At 39.3% G+C, this 22622-nt stretch overlaps 1 protein-coding gene across 2 annotated transcripts in view; it reads right to left on the minus strand.

The window, feature by feature from the left end:
* The window catches only part of SPECC1L (sperm antigen with calponin homology and coiled-coil domains 1 like), a 143398-nt gene that overhangs the window by 91565 nt on the left and 29211 nt on the right, over positions 1-22622 (minus strand). For both annotated transcript variants that reach the window (XM_043557898.1, XM_043557899.1), the window contains exons 2-3: positions 17376-17565; positions 835-988 (exon numbers count right to left, since the gene is read on the minus strand). In XM_043557898.1, the coding sequence (XP_043413833.1) occupies positions 835-988; positions 17376-17528 (307 nt within the window). In that variant the 5' untranslated portion in view covers positions 17529-17565. The remainder of the gene's footprint in view (positions 1-834; positions 989-17375; positions 17566-22622) is intronic.

Consider the following 22622-nt stretch of genomic DNA (forward strand, 5'->3'; position numbering starts at 1 on the left):
CAAAAATGATATGCCTACTAGTGGATGGACAACTACCATGTTTGAAGGAGTCTTGGGGGTAAAATATGAACCTGAATCTATCCCATCAAGACTCTAGATCCAATCGCATTAACAGTAAACAAAAAAGGAACCTGGCCAAGGACATCAAAGGGATGTGACATCAAAATACAGATCACAGGAAAGTACAGGTCAAACAGTTTTTACAAAAATTAAATTATAAGATAAAAATAGATTTAAGAAAGAAAACTTAAGAGGGGCGCCTGGGTGGCTCAGTCGGTTAAGTATCTGACTTCAGCTCAGGTCATTTCATGGTTAGTGAGTTCAAGTCCCGTGTCGGGCTCTGTGCTGACAGTTCAGAGCCTGGAGCCTGCTTCGGATTCTGTGTCTCCCTCTCTCTCTCTGCCCCTCCCCCACTCATACTCTGTCTCTGTCTCTGTCTCTTGAAAATAAATAAATGTTAAAAAAAAATTTTTTTTAAGTTGTAAATTTGAGTATTTCTCTATATTTATGATTTGAAAAATTATTATTAATTATTTTAAGTACTGATAATGGCATTGTGATTTTCTTTTTAGAAGAATCCTTATCTTTCAAAGATAATTATATATTTGTGGAAGAAATTAAATGACACCTGGAATTTGCTTCAAAATAACGAGGAGGGGAGGTGGATGTCAAGGAATTCAGACTGGCCATCAGTTGATAAGGGTGATGAGTACATGGGGTTGAAATACAAATACATGTCTGACATTTTCTAACTAGTGGAACCCCTTAAATACCACTGCACTCTGGCTTCAAACAAAAAAGCACTTTAACTCTTATTCTGAATGCCACCTATACCTGTGCTGATCTTGGATTTATTCTCCACGGTGGTCATGGCAGGGACCAATGCTGAAGATGCAGCAGAAGGGCAGGTGCTTTTCTTTCCTTTAACACCATTAGTCACTGTCACCCCTCCAGCCATTCCAGCTAAGAGGTCATCATTGCTCTTGGTCTAGAAGTAACAGAAAAGAAAAACAAATTGACTAGATGAAGCAAGAGTAAATAACATTTTGAGACTAAAGCAAAGTTCTTGGCTTTTATATTAAATTCAAGAGCCTAGCAAAGACTTTCTGACAGTTACCAATGCATCATACTGTGCTGCAGAGAGTACTTTACTGGTTTATAAACAATCACACATTTCTTTTAAAAATGCAAAACTCTGGGGCGCCTGGGTGGCTCAGTTGGTTAAGCATCTGACTTTGGCTCAGGTCACGATCTCACAGTTCATGAGTTCAAGCCCCACATCAGGTTCTATGCTGACAGCTCAGAGCCTGCAGCCTGCTTCAGATTCTGTGTCTCCCACTTCTCTCTTCCCCTCTCCCGCTCACGTTCTCTCTCTCTCTAAAAAATAAACATTAAAAAAAGTTTTTTTAATAAAAATAAAAATACAAAAATATGGGGTGCGTGGGCAACTCAGTCAGTTGAGTGTCAACCCTTGATAACAGCTCAGGTTGCGATCCTGGGGGTAAGGAATTTGAGCCCTGTGTTGGGCTCCATGCTAAGCATGGACCCTGCTTGAGATTCTCTCTCTTTCTCTCCCTCTGCCCCTCTCCCTAAGTGGCATGTTCTCTCAAATAAAAATAAAAATAAAAATAAAAATAAAAATAAAAATAAAAAAAAATAAAATTTAAAAATTATATATATAATCAAAAACTTTATGGAAGCCGACTGTGTGCCCACATGTGCCACAGTCAGTGGGGGAGTGGAAAAAGTGAAGACATACTCTTTATTACTTTCAGATAGGACGTGACTTACGAACAGGGATCATCTGAGCACTATCACATAGGCTCCCAGTAAAGTTCTGTAATACCAAAGAAAATGCCATCCTGCAATTTCTAGAGAGAAAAACCACTGAGAATCCGATATAATATTCATTGCTTTATAGTAAATCATGGATGTAAAGTGATGGAGCCATTATTTGGAAATTTAGTTTTCTTATCTGATCTAATTTTTTAGTAGTCTAATTTAAGCCAAAATTGAAAGTTTTTTTTTAAAGCCGAGGTAATATATAAATAAAAAACTAGAGAGTTTATGGTTAGAGTGAGGGTTAGTCAGTCTAAATGATCATACTACTTGAGGAAGACCCTTTGTATTAATTTATTTATATTTTATAAAGACGACTGAAAAAAATACGAGCTTTTTACAAAGAAAACAGGTGGCCGCAGCAACTTCTAACTCAACACGTCCCCAGAGGCAAGGGAAACAAAAGCAAAAATGTACTGGGACCTCATCAAAATAAAAACCTTCTGCACAGCAAAGGAAACAATCAGCAAAACTAAAAGGCAACCGAAAGAACGGGAGAAGATATTTGCAAACGACATATCAGATAAAGGGTTAGTATCCAAAATCTATAAAGAACTTATCAAACTCAACACCCAAAAAACAGATAATCCAGTGAAGAAATGGGCAAAAGACATGAATAGACACTTCTCCAAGGAAGACATCCAGATGGCCAACCGACACATGAAAAAAGCTCAACATCACTCATCATCAGGGAAATTCAAATCAAAACCACAATGAGATACCACCTTACACCTGTCAGAATGGTTAACATTAACAACTCAGGCAACAACAGATGTTGGCGAGGATGCAGAGAAAGAAGATCTCTTTTGCATTGTTGGTGGGAATGCAAGCTGGTGCAGCCACTCTGGAAAACAGTATGGAGGTTCCCCAAAAAATTAAAAATAGAACTACCCTATGACCCAGCAATTGTACTACTAAGTATCCAAGGGACACAGGTATGCTGTTTTGAAGGGACATATGCACCCCAATGTTTACAGCAGCACTATCAACAATAGCCAAAGTATGGAAAGGGCCCAAATGTCCATCGATGGATGAATAAAGAAAATGTGGTATAGGGGCACCTGGGTGGCTCAGTCGGTTGAGTGCCCGACTTCGGCTCAGGTCATGATCTCACAGCTTGTGAGTTCGAGCCCCGTGTCGGGCTCTGTGCTCAAGAGCCTGGAGCCTGCTTCTGCTTCTGTGTCTCCCTCTCTCTCTGCTCCTAACCCACTCACATTCTGTCTCTGTCTCTCTCAAAAATAAATAAACATTAAAAAAAAAATTTTTTTTAAAGAAGATGTGGTGTATATATATACAATGGCGTATTAGTCAGCAATCAAAAAGAATGAAATCTTGCCAATTGCAACTATGTGGATGGAACTAGAGGGTATTATGCTAAGCGAAATTAGTCAGAAAGACAAATATCTTATGACTTCACTCATATGAGGACTTTAAGAGACAAAACAAATCAACATAAGGGAAGGGAAATAAAAATAATATAAAAACAGGGAGGGGAACAAAACATAAAGGACTCTTAAATATGGAGAAAAACAGAGGGTTACTGGAGGGATTGTGGGAGGGGGGATGGGCTAAATGGGTAAGGGGCATTAAAGAATATACTCCTGAAATCATTGCTGCACTATATGCTAACTAATTTGAATGTAAATTTTAAAAAATAAAACTAAAAATAAAATAAAATAAAGTAAAAAGAAAACAGACATAAACTATACTTCAATTAAAAAAAACAAAATAAGCACTCTGGATAATGAGATTGGGTATAAAATTATTACTTAAAAAAAAGAATGAAAAAAATTTTATTTCTAGAAAGAACATAGAGGAGTTAAAAATCTGTGAAAAAAGAAAAACTACCTTTTTTTAAATATAATTTATTGTCAAATCAGCTTACATACAACACACAGTGCTCATCCCATCAAGTGCCCTCTTCAGTGCCCATCACCCATTTTCTCCTCTCACCCACCCCCCACATCCACCCTCAGTTTGTTCTCTGTATTTAAGAGTCTCTTGTGGTTTGCCTCCTTCCCTCTCTGTTCATAAGTAATTTTTTCCCCTCCCCTTCCCCCATGGTCTTCTGTTAAGTTTCTCAAGATCCACATACGAGCGAAAACATATGATTTCTTTCTCTGACTGACTTACTTCACTTAGCACAATACCTTCCAGTTCCATCCACGTTGCTACAAGTGGCCAGATTTCATTCTTTCTCATTGCCAAGTAGCATTCCATTGTGTATATAAACCACATCTTCTTTATCCATTCATCAGTTGGTGGCCATTTAGGCTCTTTCCATAATCTGGCTGTTGTTGAAAGCGCTGCTATAAACATTGGGGTACGTGTGCCCCTATGCATCAGCACTCCTGTATCCCTTGGGTAAATTCCTAGTAGTGCTATTGCTGGGTCATAGGGTAGTTCTATTTTTAATTTTTTGAGGAACCTCCACATTGTTTTCTAGAGCAGCTGCACCAATTTGCATTCCCACCAACAGTGCAAGAGGGTTCCCGTTTCTCCACATCCTCAGCAGCACCTATGAAAAACTACTTTTTAATAAAAGAACCAAAAGTTTTGTCCCATGAAGGTGAAAGCACAAGTTAACCAACCGATTTAATATTATTGTCTATCTGGAGCCAAGCTTACTCTTAGATAATCATAATAAATTCATTTCAATAAATCAAAATGGCTCATAAATTATTAACCTCTAAAGTCTCTTCCTGTTCTAAATGTTAGTGGAGTAGATTCTGTTCTCATCATTCAATTATAAAAGTTACAATATAATACCATTAGGTAGGTCAGTCTCACTAAAAAAGAGGTAGAAAAGGATTAATGTTTTAATTTAGGGGCGCCTGGGTGGCGCAGTCGGTTAAGCGTCCGACTTCAGCCAGGTCACGATCTTGCGGTCCGTGAGTTCGAGCCCCGCGTCGGGCTCTGGGCTGATGGCTCAGAGCCTGGAGCCTGTTTCCGATTCTGTGTCTCCCTCTCTCTCTGCCCCTCCCCCGTTCATGCTCTGTCTCTCTCTGTCCCAAAAATAAATAAACGTTGAAAAAAAAATTTAATTTAAATGAATTAAGCTAATTAAGCTTTGGTAATTTAGAGTTGTCACATTATGAAAAATCTGGTTATGTAAGAAGGAAGGAGGATATTGCATTAATCATAAAGGATTGCTCATATTCTTTTTTTTTTTTTTTCAACGTTTATTTATTTTTGGGACAGAGAGGGACAGAGCATGAACGGGGGAGGGGCAGAGAGAGAGGGAGACACAGAATCGGAAACAGGCTCCAGGCTCTGAGCCATCAGCCCAGAGCCCGACGCGGGGCTCGAACTCACGGACCGCAAGATCGTGACCTGGCTGAAGTCGGACGCTTAACCGACTGCGCCACCCAGGCGCCCCTTGCTCATATTCTTTAAGACTAGTTCCTGTTTATGAAATTGATCATCAACTATGATACAAAAAAAATCTGCAAATTAAGTTCTACTTCCTTCCTGTCAATTTGCCCCTCATCCATTAGTCAGTATATAAACTCAACACACTCTTATGTTTTCAAATCACCTTTTATATTGTTAACAAAAGTTAAATTATCTTTGAGGTATTTTTTTCTTTCTCCATAAGTTAAATATGTTTTCTTTCATAAAAATTACATCTGAAGACAACCCTACACAGTCATGTGAAAAGTGGCTTAATCAACACACTTCTGTTTACTATTTGTCTTTGGTTAATGGCGGATTTCAACATACCTCAGAGAACCAAGTCAAAAATTCTGCAGTTATCACATTAACTATGATAGTAGAGTAATGGCACATGAATAAACCAGTGGAACACAAAAGAATCCCAAAAGAAACTGCTTATATAGATACCTGTTTTATGACCAAAGAAAGAGTACAGGAAAAAAAAATGGGTTTTTCAATAAATAGTACTAGGTTAATAGTATATTCACACACACACAAAAAAAACCCCTACAAAAATGAGTAAGCCCTATTTCACACCATATCAAAAATAAGTCCCAAGGTTTTCTATGATTCAAAATCCTGAATGATAAAACAAAGAATTGATAAACCTGTCTATAAAAATTAAAATCTTAAAAAAAATTTAATCCTGTGCATGATACACAAATATCATCGTAAGCAAAATTTTAAAAAATGAGAAACGGGGAGAGTATATCTGCAATACCTCACAAATAAACAGCTAATATCCTTAATACAAAAAGAACTCTTAGCAATAAAGGGGTAAAAGACACATGGAAAGGTGACCAAAATGAACTATCACATATAATGAATACATACACAATACAAAAGATATAACCAGTCTAACTCACAATAGGAGAAATGTAAATTAAACAACACTAAGACACCACATCTCACCTAAGAGACTGGCAAAAATGAAGAGTTATGCCACGTTCCTTTGGGAAGGATGTGGGGAAACAGGCACACTCATAGGTTGCTGGTGAGAACACAGCTGGATGTGGCCTTATGAAAGGAACCCAGCAATGTCTAACAGAACTACATATGCATTTACCTTGTGCCCAGCAATCCCACCTCTAGGAATTTCACCTGAAGACATACCTCCAATAATACAAAAATACATACACATAAGGTTAGTCAATGCAGCATTGTTTTTAACTGCAAAATACTGGAAACACTTTGAATGTCCATACATAGGACACTAGCTGAAAAAACTGTAGTATATCCATACAAAGACACATTAAACAGAATGAGAAAGGCTGCCATAAATTGGTATAAAGAGATTTCTAGAATATATTAGGTGAAAAAAAGAAAATGGGCAGAAGTAGATCTAATTATGGCAACTTTTGGGTAACAAAGGGGAAATAAAAAAATAAATATACATGTATCTGATCATTTGTGCAAAAGGAACACAGGAAGGATAAAAACAAAAACCCAACCAGACTCTTAACCTCCTGGGGACAGGTGGGGACAGAGTAAGAAGGAATCGGGGAGGAGAGGGACACTTTTCACATCTTGTCCTAGTTCTGACATGTAGAACTGAACTGTGGTAGTGTTTCACATGCTGGCAGTAAATTAAAATTAAATAAACAAGGGTTTAAGGTTTCCCCTAAAATGGAACACAATAGGAACAAATAAACTAAACTGCATTTCAAATAAATGACACAGTCACACGGGGTAGGGGGCAGGGGAAGAATCCAAATATCTTCTGAAAACAGTATTTTGACCATAAATCCTCAAACTCTCAAGCTAACCACTAAAAAGTATACATTTTGAACTCTAGCTAGTAGATTTTTTTTGGCAGTGGCATGGGTTAGCAATTCTCTAACTATTGGCTGTATATTCTAGGATTTAGAAAATAAGTAAATATAGATAATGAAAACCAGGTCTCTCACTGTCAAGAGATTGCGATTATGATTACATAAAGTGAAAAGGCTACTCTAAACACTGTATGTATGTCAACTGGATTTGGAAGTAACAGTGTGAACTCATAGGCTTTTTTTTTTTTTTTAATGTTTATTTTTGAGAGAGAGAGAAAAAAAAAAGAGAGAGAGAGAGCAGGGGAGGGGCAGAGAGGGAGACACAGAAGCAGAAGTAGGCTCCAGGCTCTGAGTTGTCAGCACATTACCTGACTCGGGACTGAAACCCATGGACTGCGAGATCATGACCTGAGATGAATTTGGCCACCCAACTGAGCCATCCAGGCGCCCCTCATAGGTTTTCAATATATGGAGAGAAACAGATATGAAAATTGATACAGATGTGTGTGTGTGTGTATGTTTCCTCTCTTGTCTACTAAGCAGGCTTAAAAACCATACACTCAAAAGCAAGAGCACACCTCGTTTCCAAAGGCTTTAAGTTCCATCCTCTACTAAAAGGAACAAGTTCTCTTTGGAGAAAAGGCTGACTGACTATAGGGCTGGGGCTGGAGAAATAGAAAACTTATCATGTCAGGGATGTCCACTCTCACCGCTGTTGTTTAACATAGTGTTGGAAGTTCTAGCATCAGCAATCAGACAACAAAAGGAAATCAAAGGCATCAAAATTGGCAAAGATGAGGTTAAGCTTTCACTTTTTGCAGATGACATGATATTATACATGGAAAATCCGATAGACTTCACCAGAAGTCTGCTAGAACTGATACATGAATTTAGCAAAGTTGCAGGATACAAAATCAATGTACAGAAATCAGTTGCATTCTTATACACTAATAATGAAGCAACAGAAAGACAAATAAAGAAACTGATCCCATTCACAACTGCACCAAGAAGCATAAAATACCCAGGAATAAATCTAACCAAAGATGTAAAAGATCTGTATGCTGAAAACTATAGAAAGCTTATGAAGGAAATTGAAGAAGATATAAAGAAATGGAAAAACATTCTGTGCTCATGGATTGGAAGAATAAATATTGTCAAAATGTCAATACTACCCAAAGCTATCTACACATTCAATGCAATCCCAATCAAAACTGCACCAGCATTCTTCTCGAAACTAGAACAAGCAATCCTAAAATTCATATGGAACCACAAAAGGCCCCGAATAGCCAAAGTAATTTTGAAGAAGAAGACCAAAACAGGAGGCATCACAATCCCAGACTTTAGCCTCTACTACAAAGCTGTAATCATCAAGACAGCATGGTATTGGCACAAAAACAGACACATAGACCAATGGAATAGAATAGAAACCCCAGAACTTGACCCACAAACGTAAGGCCAACTGATCTTTGACAAAGCAGGAAAGAATATCCAATGGAAAAAAGACAGTCTCTTTAACAAATGGTGCTGGGAGAAGTGGACAGCAACATGCAGAAGATTGAAACTAGACCACTTTCTCACACCATTCACAAAAATAAACTCAAAATGGATAAAGGACCTGAATGTGAGACAGGAAACCATCCAAACCCTAGAGGAGAAAGCAGGAGAAGACCTCTCTGACCTCAGCCGTAGCAATTTCTTACTTGACACATCCCCAAAGGCAAGGGAATTAAAAGCAAAAATGAACTACTGGGACCTTATGACGATAAAAAGCTTCTGCACAGCAAAGGAAACAATCAACAAAACCAGAAGGCAACCAACGGAATGGGAAAACATATTTGCAAATGACATATCAGACAAAGGGCTAGTATCCAAAATCTATAAAGAGCTCACCAAACTCCACATCCGAAAAACAAATAACCCAGTGAAGAAATGGGCAGAAAACATGAATAGACACTTCTCTAAAGAAGACATCCGGATGGCAAACAGGCACATGAAAAGATGCTCAACGTCATTCCTCATCGGGGAAACACAAATCAAAACCACACTCAGATATCACCTCACGCCAGTCAGAGTGGCCAAGATGAACAAATCAGGAGACTATAGATGCTGGCGAGGATGTGGAGAAACGGGAACCCTCTTGCACTGTTGGTGGGAATGCAAATTGGTGCAGCCGCTCTGGAAAACAATGTGGAGGTTCCTCAAAAAATTAAAAATAGACCTACCCTATGACCCAGCAATAGCACTGCTAGGAATTTACCCAAGGGATACAGGAGTACTGATGCATAGGGGCACTTCTACCCCAATGTTTATAGCAGCACTCTCAACAATAGCCAAATTATGGAAAGAGCCTAAATGTCCATCAGCTGATGAATGGATAAAGAAATTGTGGTTTATATACACAATGGAGTACTACGTGGCAATGAGAAAGAATGAAATATGGCCCTTTGTAGCAACATGGATGGAACTGGAGAGTGTGATGCTAAGTGAAATAAGCCATACAGAGAAAGACAGATACCATATGGTTTCACTCTTATGTGGATCCTGAGGAACTTAACAGAAACCCATGGGGGAGGGGAAGGAAAAAAAAACAAGGGGGTTAGAGTGGAAGAGAGCCAAAGCATAAGAGACTCTTAAAAACTGAGAACAAACTGAGGGTTAATGGGGGGTGGGAAGGAGGCGAGGGTGGGTGATGGGTATTGAGGAGGGCACCTTTTGGAATGAGCACTGGGTGTTGTATGGAAACCAATCTGACAATAAACTTCATATATTGAAGGGAAAAAAAAGAAAACTTACGTCAGAAATTAAGAGGCTGTTCAAAAAAGAACAGGAACATGTCAAAAGAACATAGGAGCCAGCTTGAAGGGGACAATCTGAGCATCAAAATAAATCATGCTAACCATTGACAGCCCACTGAATAAACAGTCCATTATTCCACACTAATATGCAACTACTAAATGTAGAAAGAATGATAGAATTAAAAAACTACCACTTCGCAAAAATACTAATAACAGATTCTGGAAAGAATTACCAAAAATTGCTAGTTAGGGTGTGAAAGTTTGATGACAAAGAGGGTATTTATAAAATCTCCCAAGTGTTTTTGATAAGATACTTTATTAATTAACAAAAGGAAACATGGTAACCTGATAGTGGAAAAAACCAGACACCACCCTAATCAAATTAAGTTAATATCACCAGGAATGGAACAGATTGACAGCATGTACTTCTGGAAATGCTCTGCCAAGGACATGTGGCTTCTGTAGGACTTCTGCCAAAAGTGCATATCCTCAACCTAATCACAAAGAGACATGAGAAACCTAAATTTGGAAGATAGTCTAGCAAATAAACTGGCCTACATTCTTCTGCAATGTCAAGGTCATAAAAGACAAAAACTGAGGAACTATTCTAGATTTAAGAAGAATTTGGAGAGCATGACAACTAACTGTAATTCACTGTCCTAGACTGAAAGCTGGACCAGAAAAAAATGTTCGTCTTTTTTGCTAAAATGGACATTGGCACAACTGGTGAAATTTAATTAAAGTCTATAGATGAGATGCTAGCATTTTATCAATGTTCACTTCCAGATCTAGTAACTATACTCTGGTTACAAGAGAGAATATCCTTGTTTTTTGGGAAATGCACACTGAAATATCCAGCAGTAAAGAAGCATTATCTCTACAATTTACACTTTCAAGTTCAAGAAAAAATTATATATGTATGTAGTACACGTGTAAAGGGAAAATGACCAGCCATGATAAGAGGTTAACATGTAGGGGGGTGCCTGGGTGGCTCAGTAGTTAAGCATCTGACTCTCAATTTTGGCTCAGGTCACGATCCCACAGTTTGTGAGTTCAAGTCCCACATAGGGCTCTGTGCTGAAGGCGCAGAGCCTACTTGGGATTCTCTCTTTCCCTCTCTCTCTACCCCTCTCCTGCTCCTGTGCACACATGTGCATAGTCTCTCTCCCTCTCAAAATAAATTAAAAATAATAATAATAATAATAATACTCTTGAAAAAATACAGGAGACTCTCTTCCTGACCTTGGGATGACAAAACATTCCATAAACACACACACATACACACCACACATCCCTAACTATAAAGAAAAAATTAACAAACTGGACTATATTAAAATTAAGAACTTCCATTTATCAAAAGATAGCATTAAAGAAAGAGAAAGAAAAGGCACAGAGTGGGAGGACATATGTGCAAGACATATAAATGACAAAGGACTCACATCTGGAATAGCCAAAGAACTATAAATCAGTACAAAAAAGACACACTACACCACTTCATACCCATTTCAGTGGTTACTATTAAAGAAAAAAAAGTGTGGTGAGGACATGGGAAAATTAAAACACTTGTTGGGAAGAGAATTCCTTGATGGGAATGTAAAATGGTAGAGCTGCTGTGGAAAACAGTATGGAGGCTCCTCAAAAAATTAAAAATAGAATTATCATATGACCCAGAAATTCCACTTCTGAATATATCCCCAAAAAACTGAAAGCAGGGCCTCTAAGAGATATTTTCTCACACAATTTCACAGCTATTATTTACAACAGCCAAAAGTCCACACAGAAACAACCAAAGTGTCCACTGATTGGAAAATGGATAAACAAAATGTGGTATATACATACAGTAGAATACTATTAAACCTTTAAAAAGGAAATTCTGATACATGCTACCATGTGCATGAACTCTGAGAACATTATGCTAAGTGAAATCAGCCAGTGGCAAAAAGACAAATATGATTCCACTCTTATGAAGTACTTACACAGTCGGATTCAAAGAGACAGAAGGTAGTTGCCAGAGGCTGGGGAGGGGGAATGGGGAGTTGTTGATTAATGGAGACAGAGTTTCAGTTTTGCAAGATGAAAAAGTTCTGGAGATGGATGGTGGGAACAGTTGCTCAATGTGAATGTACTTAAGAGTACTGAACCGTACACTTAAAAATGGTTAAGACGGTAAATGTGTTTTACTACAAAAAAAAAAAAAAAGAGTTAAAAAAGAGAGATAACATAGTAAAAAAAAATGGGCAAGTGATTTTAAGAAGCACTTCACAAATAAGATATCTAACTGTCCACTAAACACATAAAAGTAAGATACAAAAATGTGCTTAATCCCACTGATAATAATGCAAATGCAAACTGAAGCCACTTCGGAATCCCTCTACATACACCTGAATGGTTAAAATGGAGAGTGACTTAAGTGCAGGTGAGAATGTGGAGCCACCAGCCGTGTAAAATGGGAAATGATCTGGCCCTATATCCAAGAAAGCTGAACACTATGCACCCTATGACCTCATAGTTTCACTCCTAGTTACAGAGCCAACAGAAATGGCTGTACATGTGGACTAAAAGACATGAATAAGAATGTTCCTGGGGCACCTGGGTGGCTCAGTCAATTAGGTGTCTGACTTCGGCTCAAGTGATAATCTCACGGTTCATGAGTTTGGGCCCCGAATCAGGCTCTGTGCTGACAGCTCAGAGCCTGGAGCCTGCTTTGGATTCTGTGTCTCTCTCTCTCTTTGCCCTCCCCCCGCTCACACTCTGTCCCTCTTGCTCAAAAATAAATAAACATTAGGGGCGCCTGGGTGGCGCAGTCGGTTGAGCGTCCGACTTCAGCCAGGTCACGATCTTGTGGTCCATGAGTTCGAGCCCCGCGTCAGGCTCTGGGCTGATGGCTCGCAGCCTGGAGCCTGTTTCCGATTCTGTGTCTCCCTCTCTCTCTGCCCCTCCCCCGCTCATGCTCTGTCTCTCTCTGTCCCAAAAATTAAAACAAAACAAAACAAAAAAAAAAAACGTTGAAAAAAATAAATAAATAAACATTAAAAAAAAATTTTTTTTAAATGTTCCTAACAATACTGTTCTTAGTAGCCACAAAAGGGAAACTCCAGATGTCCATCAACAAAGAACAGATGAGTAACATAGTCATTCCATGGATTAGTAATCTGCAATGAAGACGGAACTGCTGTTATAAGATAACAATATGGATAAGCAAAGTGATGGTAACACTGAGTTAAGGAAATCATACAGACATAGAAAAGAACAGAGGGTACAATTATACCTATGTAAAGATAAAAAATTAGCAAAATTCGGACACCTGGTTGGCATAGTTGGTAGAGCATGCAACTCTTGATCTCAGGGTTCTAAATTCGAGCCCCATGTTGGGTGTAGAGATTACTTAAAAATAAAAATCTTAAAAAACATTAGCAAAATTAACCTCTGGAGCTAGACGTTAGGATGGTAGTTACTTCTAGAAAGGGCAGAAATTAAGAGGGGACATGTGGGGAGCCACTGTGATATAAGTGTGCTCTGTTCCTTGACCTAGTGGTGGCTGCAGAGTATATTCGCTTTGTGGTGATTCACTACACTGAACATAAGTGCTTTTGTGTTCTGGGTGTATACTTCATCAAAAAACTAAAAACAGGGATGCCTGGCTGGCTCAGTCAGAAGAGCATGCAACACTTGATCTCAGGTGGGGTTGTGAGGTTGAGCCCTATGCTGGGTGTAGAGATTACTAAAAAAATAAATAAAGAAAAGAAACTTAAAAAATTAAAAACAAAAAACAACTCTGTACTCACCAACTTCCTTTTACATGAAGCTACTGCAGGCTGATATTTTTCCCTATTTCAATTTTTGTTAACACAATTCTGCAAATGCATGTGCATTTCCACATGTAAACTCTACCCTCCCCCACCATTAACAACAGGCCAAAAAATAAAATTGATGGAGGGAAGAGATTTTTAGCCTACTTTTTAATAACAGATACAAAAATATCATTTGGTAAAAAACTTCTAGATACAGGCGCACTTGGCTGGTTCAATTGGTAGAACATCCAACTCTTGATCTCAGGGTCATAAATTCAAGCCTCATGCTGAGTATAGAGTTTACTTAATAAAAAAAAAAAGAATAAAAAAATTTTTCATTTTTTTAACATTTATTTATTTTTGAGACACAGAGAGAGACAAAGCATGAGCCAGGGAGGGGCAGAGAGAGGGGGAAACACAGAATCCAAAGCAGGCTCCAGGCTCTGAGCTGTCAGCACAGAGCCTGATGTGGGGCTCGAACTCACAAACTGTGAGATCATGAACTGAGCTGAAGTTGGATGCTTAACCGACTGAGCCACTCAGGTGCACCAATGAAAAATTTTTTTAAAAAGAATGTTTTAAAAAAACCCTTCCAGATACAAATAATGAAACAATACAACTAATGTATACATGCTTCTCAAGGTAAAGTCCACGTTTCATGGTCTGCATCACCAACTCAAAATTTAAGTTTAGTTTTTAAATTTTGCCTTTCAAGTTTCAGAGGTGGATTGTTCAATCACACGGTTAACTAATTTTTATACCGAAAAGGTATATGATCACAAATAATCATAATCATCACAGTCATCAATTATTTAGACAGATTCTAACTGAAGTAACTACAATTTACTACTTATCTATTAACCTTTAGAAAAATGTATTCTTGGGACAATAAAAAAGTATATTACTTCTACTACAAGGATTAACCATGAACACCTGAGCAGTGTGTGAAACCTGGAAAGTGCAGGCACATAGGAGACCAAATCATCCTCTCCGCTCACTGTGACAAAGAATTAGTCATACAAAGGCTCCAAACCAGACGTCATAGCTACTCACAAGAATGGGAATAATTTTCTCAAAACTAGAACAGTGGGTGGCTCAGTCGGTTAAGCATCTGATTTTGGCGTAGGTCATGATCTCATAGGTTCATGAGTTCGAGCCCTGCGTCGGGCTCTGTGCTGACAGCTCGGAGCCTGGAGCCTGCTTCAGATTCTGTCTCTCCCTCTCTCTCTGCCCCTCCCCCATGCACTCTCTGTTTCTCAAAAAATAATAATAATAATTAATTAATTAAAAAACCTAGGAACAGCAGTAGTGTTGTATTTTATATTTACAAAAGTTCCAATCAGCAGTGAGGTGCTCTGGTCAAAAAAGGTCCTTTCTCCTCCACCTTAACTAAATCTAGCCCCAAACAATATTTGAAATGAGAGGTAAAGAAACGTCCCCATGCCCTGCCACTATAAGAAAAGTGTTGAACACTGTGCAGTGACAGAGACACATATGTGGGTGCCCACATGAGTGGGTGAGTATGTGTACATGGTGTCTACATGATCAAAAGCCAACAGCTTCATTCATCTGGTTAATCATCAATGCTCCAACCCAGTTACAGGAATTCAAGTTGTGGGAAGTGTCCAAATGCCAGTAGAGACGCACAGTGAAGTATGAAAAATTAGGAAAATAAAATAACACTTAATTTTGTGGGGTCTCCAAACCCTTTTGATCTGAAATTTTCAATTTTTCTGTTCATTTTCACTATTTCTTTCTTTCCTTCTGTGTCTTCTTCAATTTCTATTCAGTGACATTTTTCTTCTCCTTTCTTAAGTAAAAGCAATTGCTTCAGTCTGGATAAAGTGTTCCCAAACAGTTTCACCTCTTCTGAGACCCTTCCCACTCCACACACCCCCTACTTAAAAGAGCCAACAAAGGAGAGCCACAGCTATGGACAGCTGGCATGTGCTGGCACAGAGCAGGAATACAGTTGTTTTTGCTTTACAATAAAAAATTACCACTGTTCAAAACCAAACTACCATCAACTCCAGATACAGACCTCAGAAGATCTGACATGCCTCCTCAGGGCACACTCCATAGTGAACCTTCAAAAACTCTGTTTGCCACTGATGGGGAGGCAACAGAAGGAAAGCAGAACATATCCAATGCCAATGTTTCAACCTGTTCTTCCAGTCACGTAAATAACAGGTCACCCAGTCACAAAGACACTCTGCTCTGAAGACAACCCTAGCAACTAAGTAACCTGTTAGGTCAGAAAACGCCAGCTATCTTACACAAAAGAGTGACAGCACTGCCACCAAGGAAGCAAGTCAGGATGCTGATTCAGACTAACGGAAGTAGGGCAAAGGTCTATTCCTGGTAGCCATAGGATGACACCCAGCAGCTCATCAAAGCTGTAGCAAGGAAGAAATCTGGGGGCAGGTGGAGTATGTCTGGGTTTAGTTTTGACAACCCTGGAATAGAAAAACCAGCATTCCCAGCTAGATCTTTCAATACATATAAGGAATTCCCTCATCTGCTGTTACCATGAGATGCTTCTTAAAATAATTAAGCCACAATCTATCAAAGCCCTGCCTGGACAAAAGGCTTTTAAACAGATCATGTTTCAAGCAGTGCTTGGTTTCTCCCTATCAGACTAGCAGAAACCCTCTCCAGGTTTTCTCCATAGAGTCAAAGTTTCTACTCAAAACACAAAATTCCCAGGACAAACAAGCAAAGAACAAATAAGTAGATTCTGCACGAAGAAAGACTAGAAGACTGTGTGGATCTCTGCAGTGGATCTAAGAATTGACCAGCAGAAAAATGGTCTGGAGTCATCTTGTCCCTTGGATGGTCCAAATCAACGCAGACACTGAGAACACCCAAAGAAGACTATTATTTTCAGAAATCAGTCCTGAGCTGGTAAAAATTTCTAGAGGTAATCAATAAAAATGCTACTACCTGTCATTACAAAGCACTTGCCATGTGCCAGATTCTGTGCTAACCACTTCCATACATTCCTTCTTTCATCCTGACTATGATGACGCTGTGAAGCACATGCATACAAAGCCTGGGTCCGTCTGCTATTGAAGCCCCTAGCCACTATCCTGTACCAACAAGAACTAAACCAGCCTCAAAAAGAATGTAAGAAAAACGAGTTATGCTCTAACTAAATAAATATTACCCAATTTTAACGGGATTAATACAGGATTAGCTGTCAGAAAAAGTGTAACAGTTTACGGTGTGCAAGGGAGTAAGACTGGAAATAAAAAATCCTATCTAGGGGTTCCAGGAATGTTATTGCTGGTCATCCTTTAAGACCTGGCACACATGCTCTTTTCATAAAAACCTTCTTGGGCTGGAAACAATGTTTTCCTGAAATGCTTACACCACTTTCCTGCTCTCCCGGGTATCTGAATTTTTTGCGTGAATTTTAGTTATGTTTGTATATGACAACCTCCACCTGTTACACCACAAGCTCCTTGAAGGCAGACTCTACCTCCAGCTCACACCAGCACAAGAGCCTTGCACAAGGCAAGTGCTCAGTGATTTGTTTCACAGTAAGCCTACTATTTGGTTTCATTCATAAAGTCAGACCAAACACACCAAGTATACCACACTGTGAACTCTTCAAAGGCTGTGTGTTCCCAGAGGTTCGCAGAAGGCAAACCCTAAATAATGTTTATTTAATAAATCAAACATTTTAAGATTCACTCCTCCTAAAATCCATCACATATTCAAACACTGCCACATTTTAATACCTTTGACAATGATGCTGTTGTTCCAGGTTTTACGAGTTTGCCTCCTGTAGATGCTGAAGAGCTGTTTTCAGGTTTAGTTTTTTCTACTGTTTGTGTTTTGCTTATCCCAGACACTTTAGGCACTGAGCCGACACTCCTGCTTGCCTTCTTCATTCTGGGCTGCCTCTTTGTGATGCATTTACAAGCAAATCTGTGAAAAGAAATGGCATTATACTGAGAACACAACTGGAAGAAAACTCTGTAGAAATTTGTTTCTGAAAAATTTTATTATAAATAAATAAATAAATAAATAGATAAATAAAACTGTTTGAAAGCTCGATGTTGATGCAGAAAAGAAAAAGCTGAAAAGGTCTTAGACTTAATCAGAATGCACCCCATGTTTAAGGCTTCCTCCTTGAATATTACTAGCTTGAAACTATTTTGTGCATTTCAGTTCAGTCATTAAAAAGAATATCCTAGTGGGGCGCCTGGGTGGCGCAGTCGGTTAAGCGTCCGGCTTCAGCCAGGTCACGATCTCGCGGTCCGTGAGTTCGAGCCCCGCGTCGGGCTCTGGGCTGATGGCTCAGAGCCTGGAGCCTGTTTCCGATTCTGTGTCTCCCTCTCTCTCTGCCCCTCCCCTGTTCATGCTCTGTCTCTCTCTGTCCCAAAAATAAATAAACGTTGGAAAAAAAAAAAATTAAAAAAAAAAAAAAAAAGAATATCCTAGATCTCTAATGGAACTGGCTAAATACAACACAGCATACATTATCTTTGGCATTTAATGAAGCAATAATCAACCTGCCATTTGAGAATTAGCCATTTTACATGTATTTGAGGGTGATCGTATTTTCCAAATTATCCAGCATAGTCTTAATTTCAAATACTTGCTGTGATAGCCTCATAGAAGCCAGGAGAACTTCCCAGAAACTCCAACATTGTATCTAAATATATTTCTCAGCTTCTCTCTTTTATCCAGAGGTAGCATCAAAATTCCTTATTGGCGGGGGGAGTACAGGGGGTACCTGAGTGGCTCAGTCAGTTAAGCATCTGACTTCAGCTCAGGTCATGATCTCGAGGTTCATGGGTTTGGGCCCTGTGTCAGCCTCTGTGCTGATAGCTTAGAGCCTGGAGTCTGCTTTGGATACTGTCTCCCTCTCTCTCTCTTTGCCCCTCCCCCACTTGTGTGCACTCTCTCTCTCTCTCTCAAAAATAAATAAACATTAAAAAAATTCTTTATCATAACATAAACCTTGAGGCACCTGAGTGGCTCAAGTGGTTAAGCATCAGGTCACAATCTCATGGTTTGTAAGTTTGAGCCCTCTTCACTGACAGTGCAGTGCCTGCTTGGGATTCTCTCTCGCTCTCTGCCCCTCTCCCACTTGTGCACTCTCTCTCAAAATAAATAAATAAACTTAAAAAAAAAAACCTTTGGGAAAAAAAAGAATATAAATCTCAATTTTTTGGTTCAGAAAACAAGGGCATCTATATTACCTGTAAGGAATGTGGCAAGTCTACCACCTAAGTGGCTCATACCTGATTTCACAGCTTAGAGGACTTAGAATAACACTGGCAGCACACAAAACTGCACCCAGATAAACCTTTAAATATATTTTTATTAACTAAGCTAGAAAAGCAATCCCTACAGTAAAGCATGTTTGGAAAGATGCCATGGACCAGGCTGGGTACAGCAATACAATTCACAAAATGAAAGCCTACTTGAATGTAAGAAAGTTTGTGTATGGTGACTCTGAGACACTATAATCAGCACAAAAAGAGGCTATTCTATTCTATGAAGATTTCTACACCCTAATAAAAATAAACTTACAGAAGAACCTTTGGAAAAGAAAAGGCTCTTTCCAATAGCCTTAATGAATACTTTACTAGACTGAGCTCGAACACTCCAGATTTATCTTGCCTTGACATAATACAAACCGTACCAACTGGTTTGGTGGCAGGAGCAGTGAGACAGGGTGAAGGGGGCTCTGCTCCACCCTCAACATGATAAGGCCTTTGAGAAAAAGGCACTGTTATTAACAGCAACCAAAACACAGCGACACCTCAGAGACTCTGCTGCCTACCCTTCCTCCAACTTCCTGGTTATTCCTTATAGAAAATATTGTATACAGTAATGATCAAATTATCCACCTTTTTTTCTTAACGGTTTAGCTTTCTACTTTCTATTCCATTTGAGTAATCTGCCCAGTGGAAGTACTCCCTACAGTTCAGCTCCACCATCTATTTCCTACACCTTCCCAGAGGATACTGAAACTGACCAAGACAGATTCAAGTAGCTTCCCCCTGCCAACCAGCAAGGAATGACACTGGGTCCATCACTAACTCAAAGTACTGTGGAAAACAATCAAGTCCCCAAGAGGCTTTCCTTCAACTTTTCACTTTCCCTTGTTTACCTGTTTGGGTTTTTTGTTTTTTGTTTTTTTGTTGTTGTTGTTTTTCTGTTTTGGGGTGGGGGGTAGAGAGACAGAGACAGCATAAGTGGGGTGGGGGCAGAGGGAGAGGGACAGAGAGAATCCTAAGAAGGCTCCACGCTGCCAGCAAAGGGCCCAATGCAGGGCTCAAACCCACAAAGCCAGGAGATCCTGACCTGAGCCAAAACTAAGAGCCAGACACTTAACCGACTGAGCCACCCATGCGCCCCTTACCTGCTCTTTTCTAAGTGTCATATCTTGCAGACGGCTCCCTGGAGTTTTGTTCTTTTCTTCTTCAAATTCCATGCCGGCGCCCCTTTTCTACACCATTCAGACCCTCTGCCATTCTCTGCCTGCTTGTCCAACTCCTGCCAAATTAACTTTTCCTAGATAGGCAGCACCCAACAGAACCTACTGCAATGATGAAAATGTTCTGTGTGTATCTGTGCTGTCCAACATAGTAACCACTGGCCACTTGTGCCTACTGAGCACTTGAAATGTGGCTAGTGTGACTGAGGAACTTAATTTTAAGTTTGATTTTAACCAATTTAAACTTAAAGGTACGTGGTAGCTACCAAAATGGACAATGTAACAGACTGTCCCTTTCCTGCTGCTATCACCTAAAACCTAATGAATTACCACTTTTGACCCACTAGGACGGCTATAATCAAAAAGATAGATGGTAACAAATGTTGGAAAGAATGTGCAGTAATTCAAATCTTCACATGCAGCATAAAATGATGCAGCTGCTTTGGAAAAGAGTCTAGCAGTTCCATTTCAAATGGTTAAACACAGAGTTACCATACAATCCAGCAATTCTATTCCTGGGTTTATACCCAAGAGAAATAAAAACATTTGTCCACACACAAACTTACGTACAAATGTCCATAGAAAGATTATTCATAATAGCCACAAACTGGAAACAACCCAAACAACCTCAAAAAATTCTCCCAAATTAAACTATAATAAGAGCATTTAGATTACTTTTCATTATCAGCATGTATTTGTTACTGGATACATATTACTATCACTTAGTTCTATTTACATGCTTTCTACATACAAAATAACTTTTTGTTTCAATTCCAAATGTCTATCAATTGGTGAAAGATAAAGCAAATATGGCATACCTATTAAATGGAGTATTATTTCGGCATAAAAAAGAAATGAACTACCACTACCAGGGTACCTGGGTGGCTCAGGCAGCTGAGCATTTGACTATTGGTTTCAGCTCAGGTCATGTCGTCATGGTTCCTGGGTTCGAGCCCTGCATCAGGCTCCATGTTATCAGCAGAGCCTGCTTGGGATTTTCTCTCTCTGCGCCTCCTCCACTCATTCTCCCTTTCCCTCTCTCTCTCAAAAATAAATAAATAAAACTTAAAAAAAAATGAACTACCAACAGAAAGTATAACATGGATGAACCCTGAAATCGTTATACCAGGTGAAAGAAACCAGACACAAAGAATCACGTATATATGATTCCATTTATACAAACTGTCCAGAATAGGCAAATTCATAGAGACAGAAAGTAGATAAGAGGTCATCAGAGGCTAGGGTAGCGGAAATGGATACTGACTGCTAATGGACACAAGGCTTATTTTGGGGGACGAAACATTCTAGACATTCAGTTTTTAAATGGGGGAATTGTACGGAAATATGAATTATATCTCAATAAAGCTGTTACAAAAACAAAACAAACCCTGGGGCTCCTGGCTAGCTCAGAGAAGAGCATGAGACTCTTGATGTTAGGGTTCTGAGTTTGAGTCCCACATTGGGTATAGAGATTACTTAAAAATAAAATCTTAAAAAAAATTAAAAACCTAATAAAAATCAAACAAGGACTTCTAGAAAGTAAATCCAACACTGTAAAATACCCAATAAGATAAAGAAAAGGACTACAGTCTTGCAAACATCTGAGATGAGGCAAGCAGCACAGCCAAAAGCTTTAAAAGATGCTGAGATACATAACTGGTCCAGGCGCCTGGCAGCTTGAGATCTTAGGAGAACTTAGACCAGTGGTTCTCACCCACATTGGACCCAAAGCTCCCTTTCTATAATAAATATGTAAATACCCTCTACTACTGAGTGAAATCCAAAGCTAACCTATTTATTATATACATACAGATGCTTTCTAAAGATACATGTGGCAACTACAACTTTTTAAAAAATGTTTTATTATTTATTTGTGTGTGTGTGTGTGTGTGTGTGTGTGAGAGAGAGAGAGAGAGAGAGAGAGAGAGAGAGAGCGCGCAAACATGAGTGGGGGAGGGGCGGAGAGAGAGGGAGACAGAATCTGAAGCAGGCTCCAGGCTCTGAGCTATCAGCACAGAGCCTGACACGGGGCTCGAACCCACCAACTGTGAGATCATGACCTGAGCCGAAGTCGGACGCTTAACCAACTGAGCCACCCAGATGCTCCTAAAACTTTTATAAAAATAAAAAATAGAAGTATTCTGTAATAAAATAAATGTGAATTTCAATATGTGAATGTTCAAGCAATACTATGCTAGGAACAAAACAGTCAGAAATCCACACCTCTAAGTTAAATCACTGAATCTGACAACTGCAAATAGTCTTGACTTGGGCCTGTGGTGGTACTACAACTGAGATACCATGCCATCTATCATGCATACTATCAATAATATGATTTTCGGGGCACTTGGGTGGCTTAATCGGTTGAGTATCTGACTTCGGCTCAGGTCATGATCTCAGGGTTCGTAGGTTTGAGTCCTGCATCTGTGCTGACAGCTCAGAGCCTGGAGCCTACTTCTGATTCTGTGTCTCCCTCTCTCTCTCCCCTCCCCCACTTGTGTTCTGTCTCTCTTTCTCTAATAAACAAACATTA

Source organism: Prionailurus bengalensis, chromosome D3, assembly GCF_016509475.1.
Source record: "Prionailurus bengalensis isolate Pbe53 chromosome D3, Fcat_Pben_1.1_paternal_pri, whole genome shotgun sequence".
NCBI classification, from domain to species: domain Eukaryota; kingdom Metazoa; phylum Chordata; class Mammalia; order Carnivora; family Felidae; genus Prionailurus; species Prionailurus bengalensis.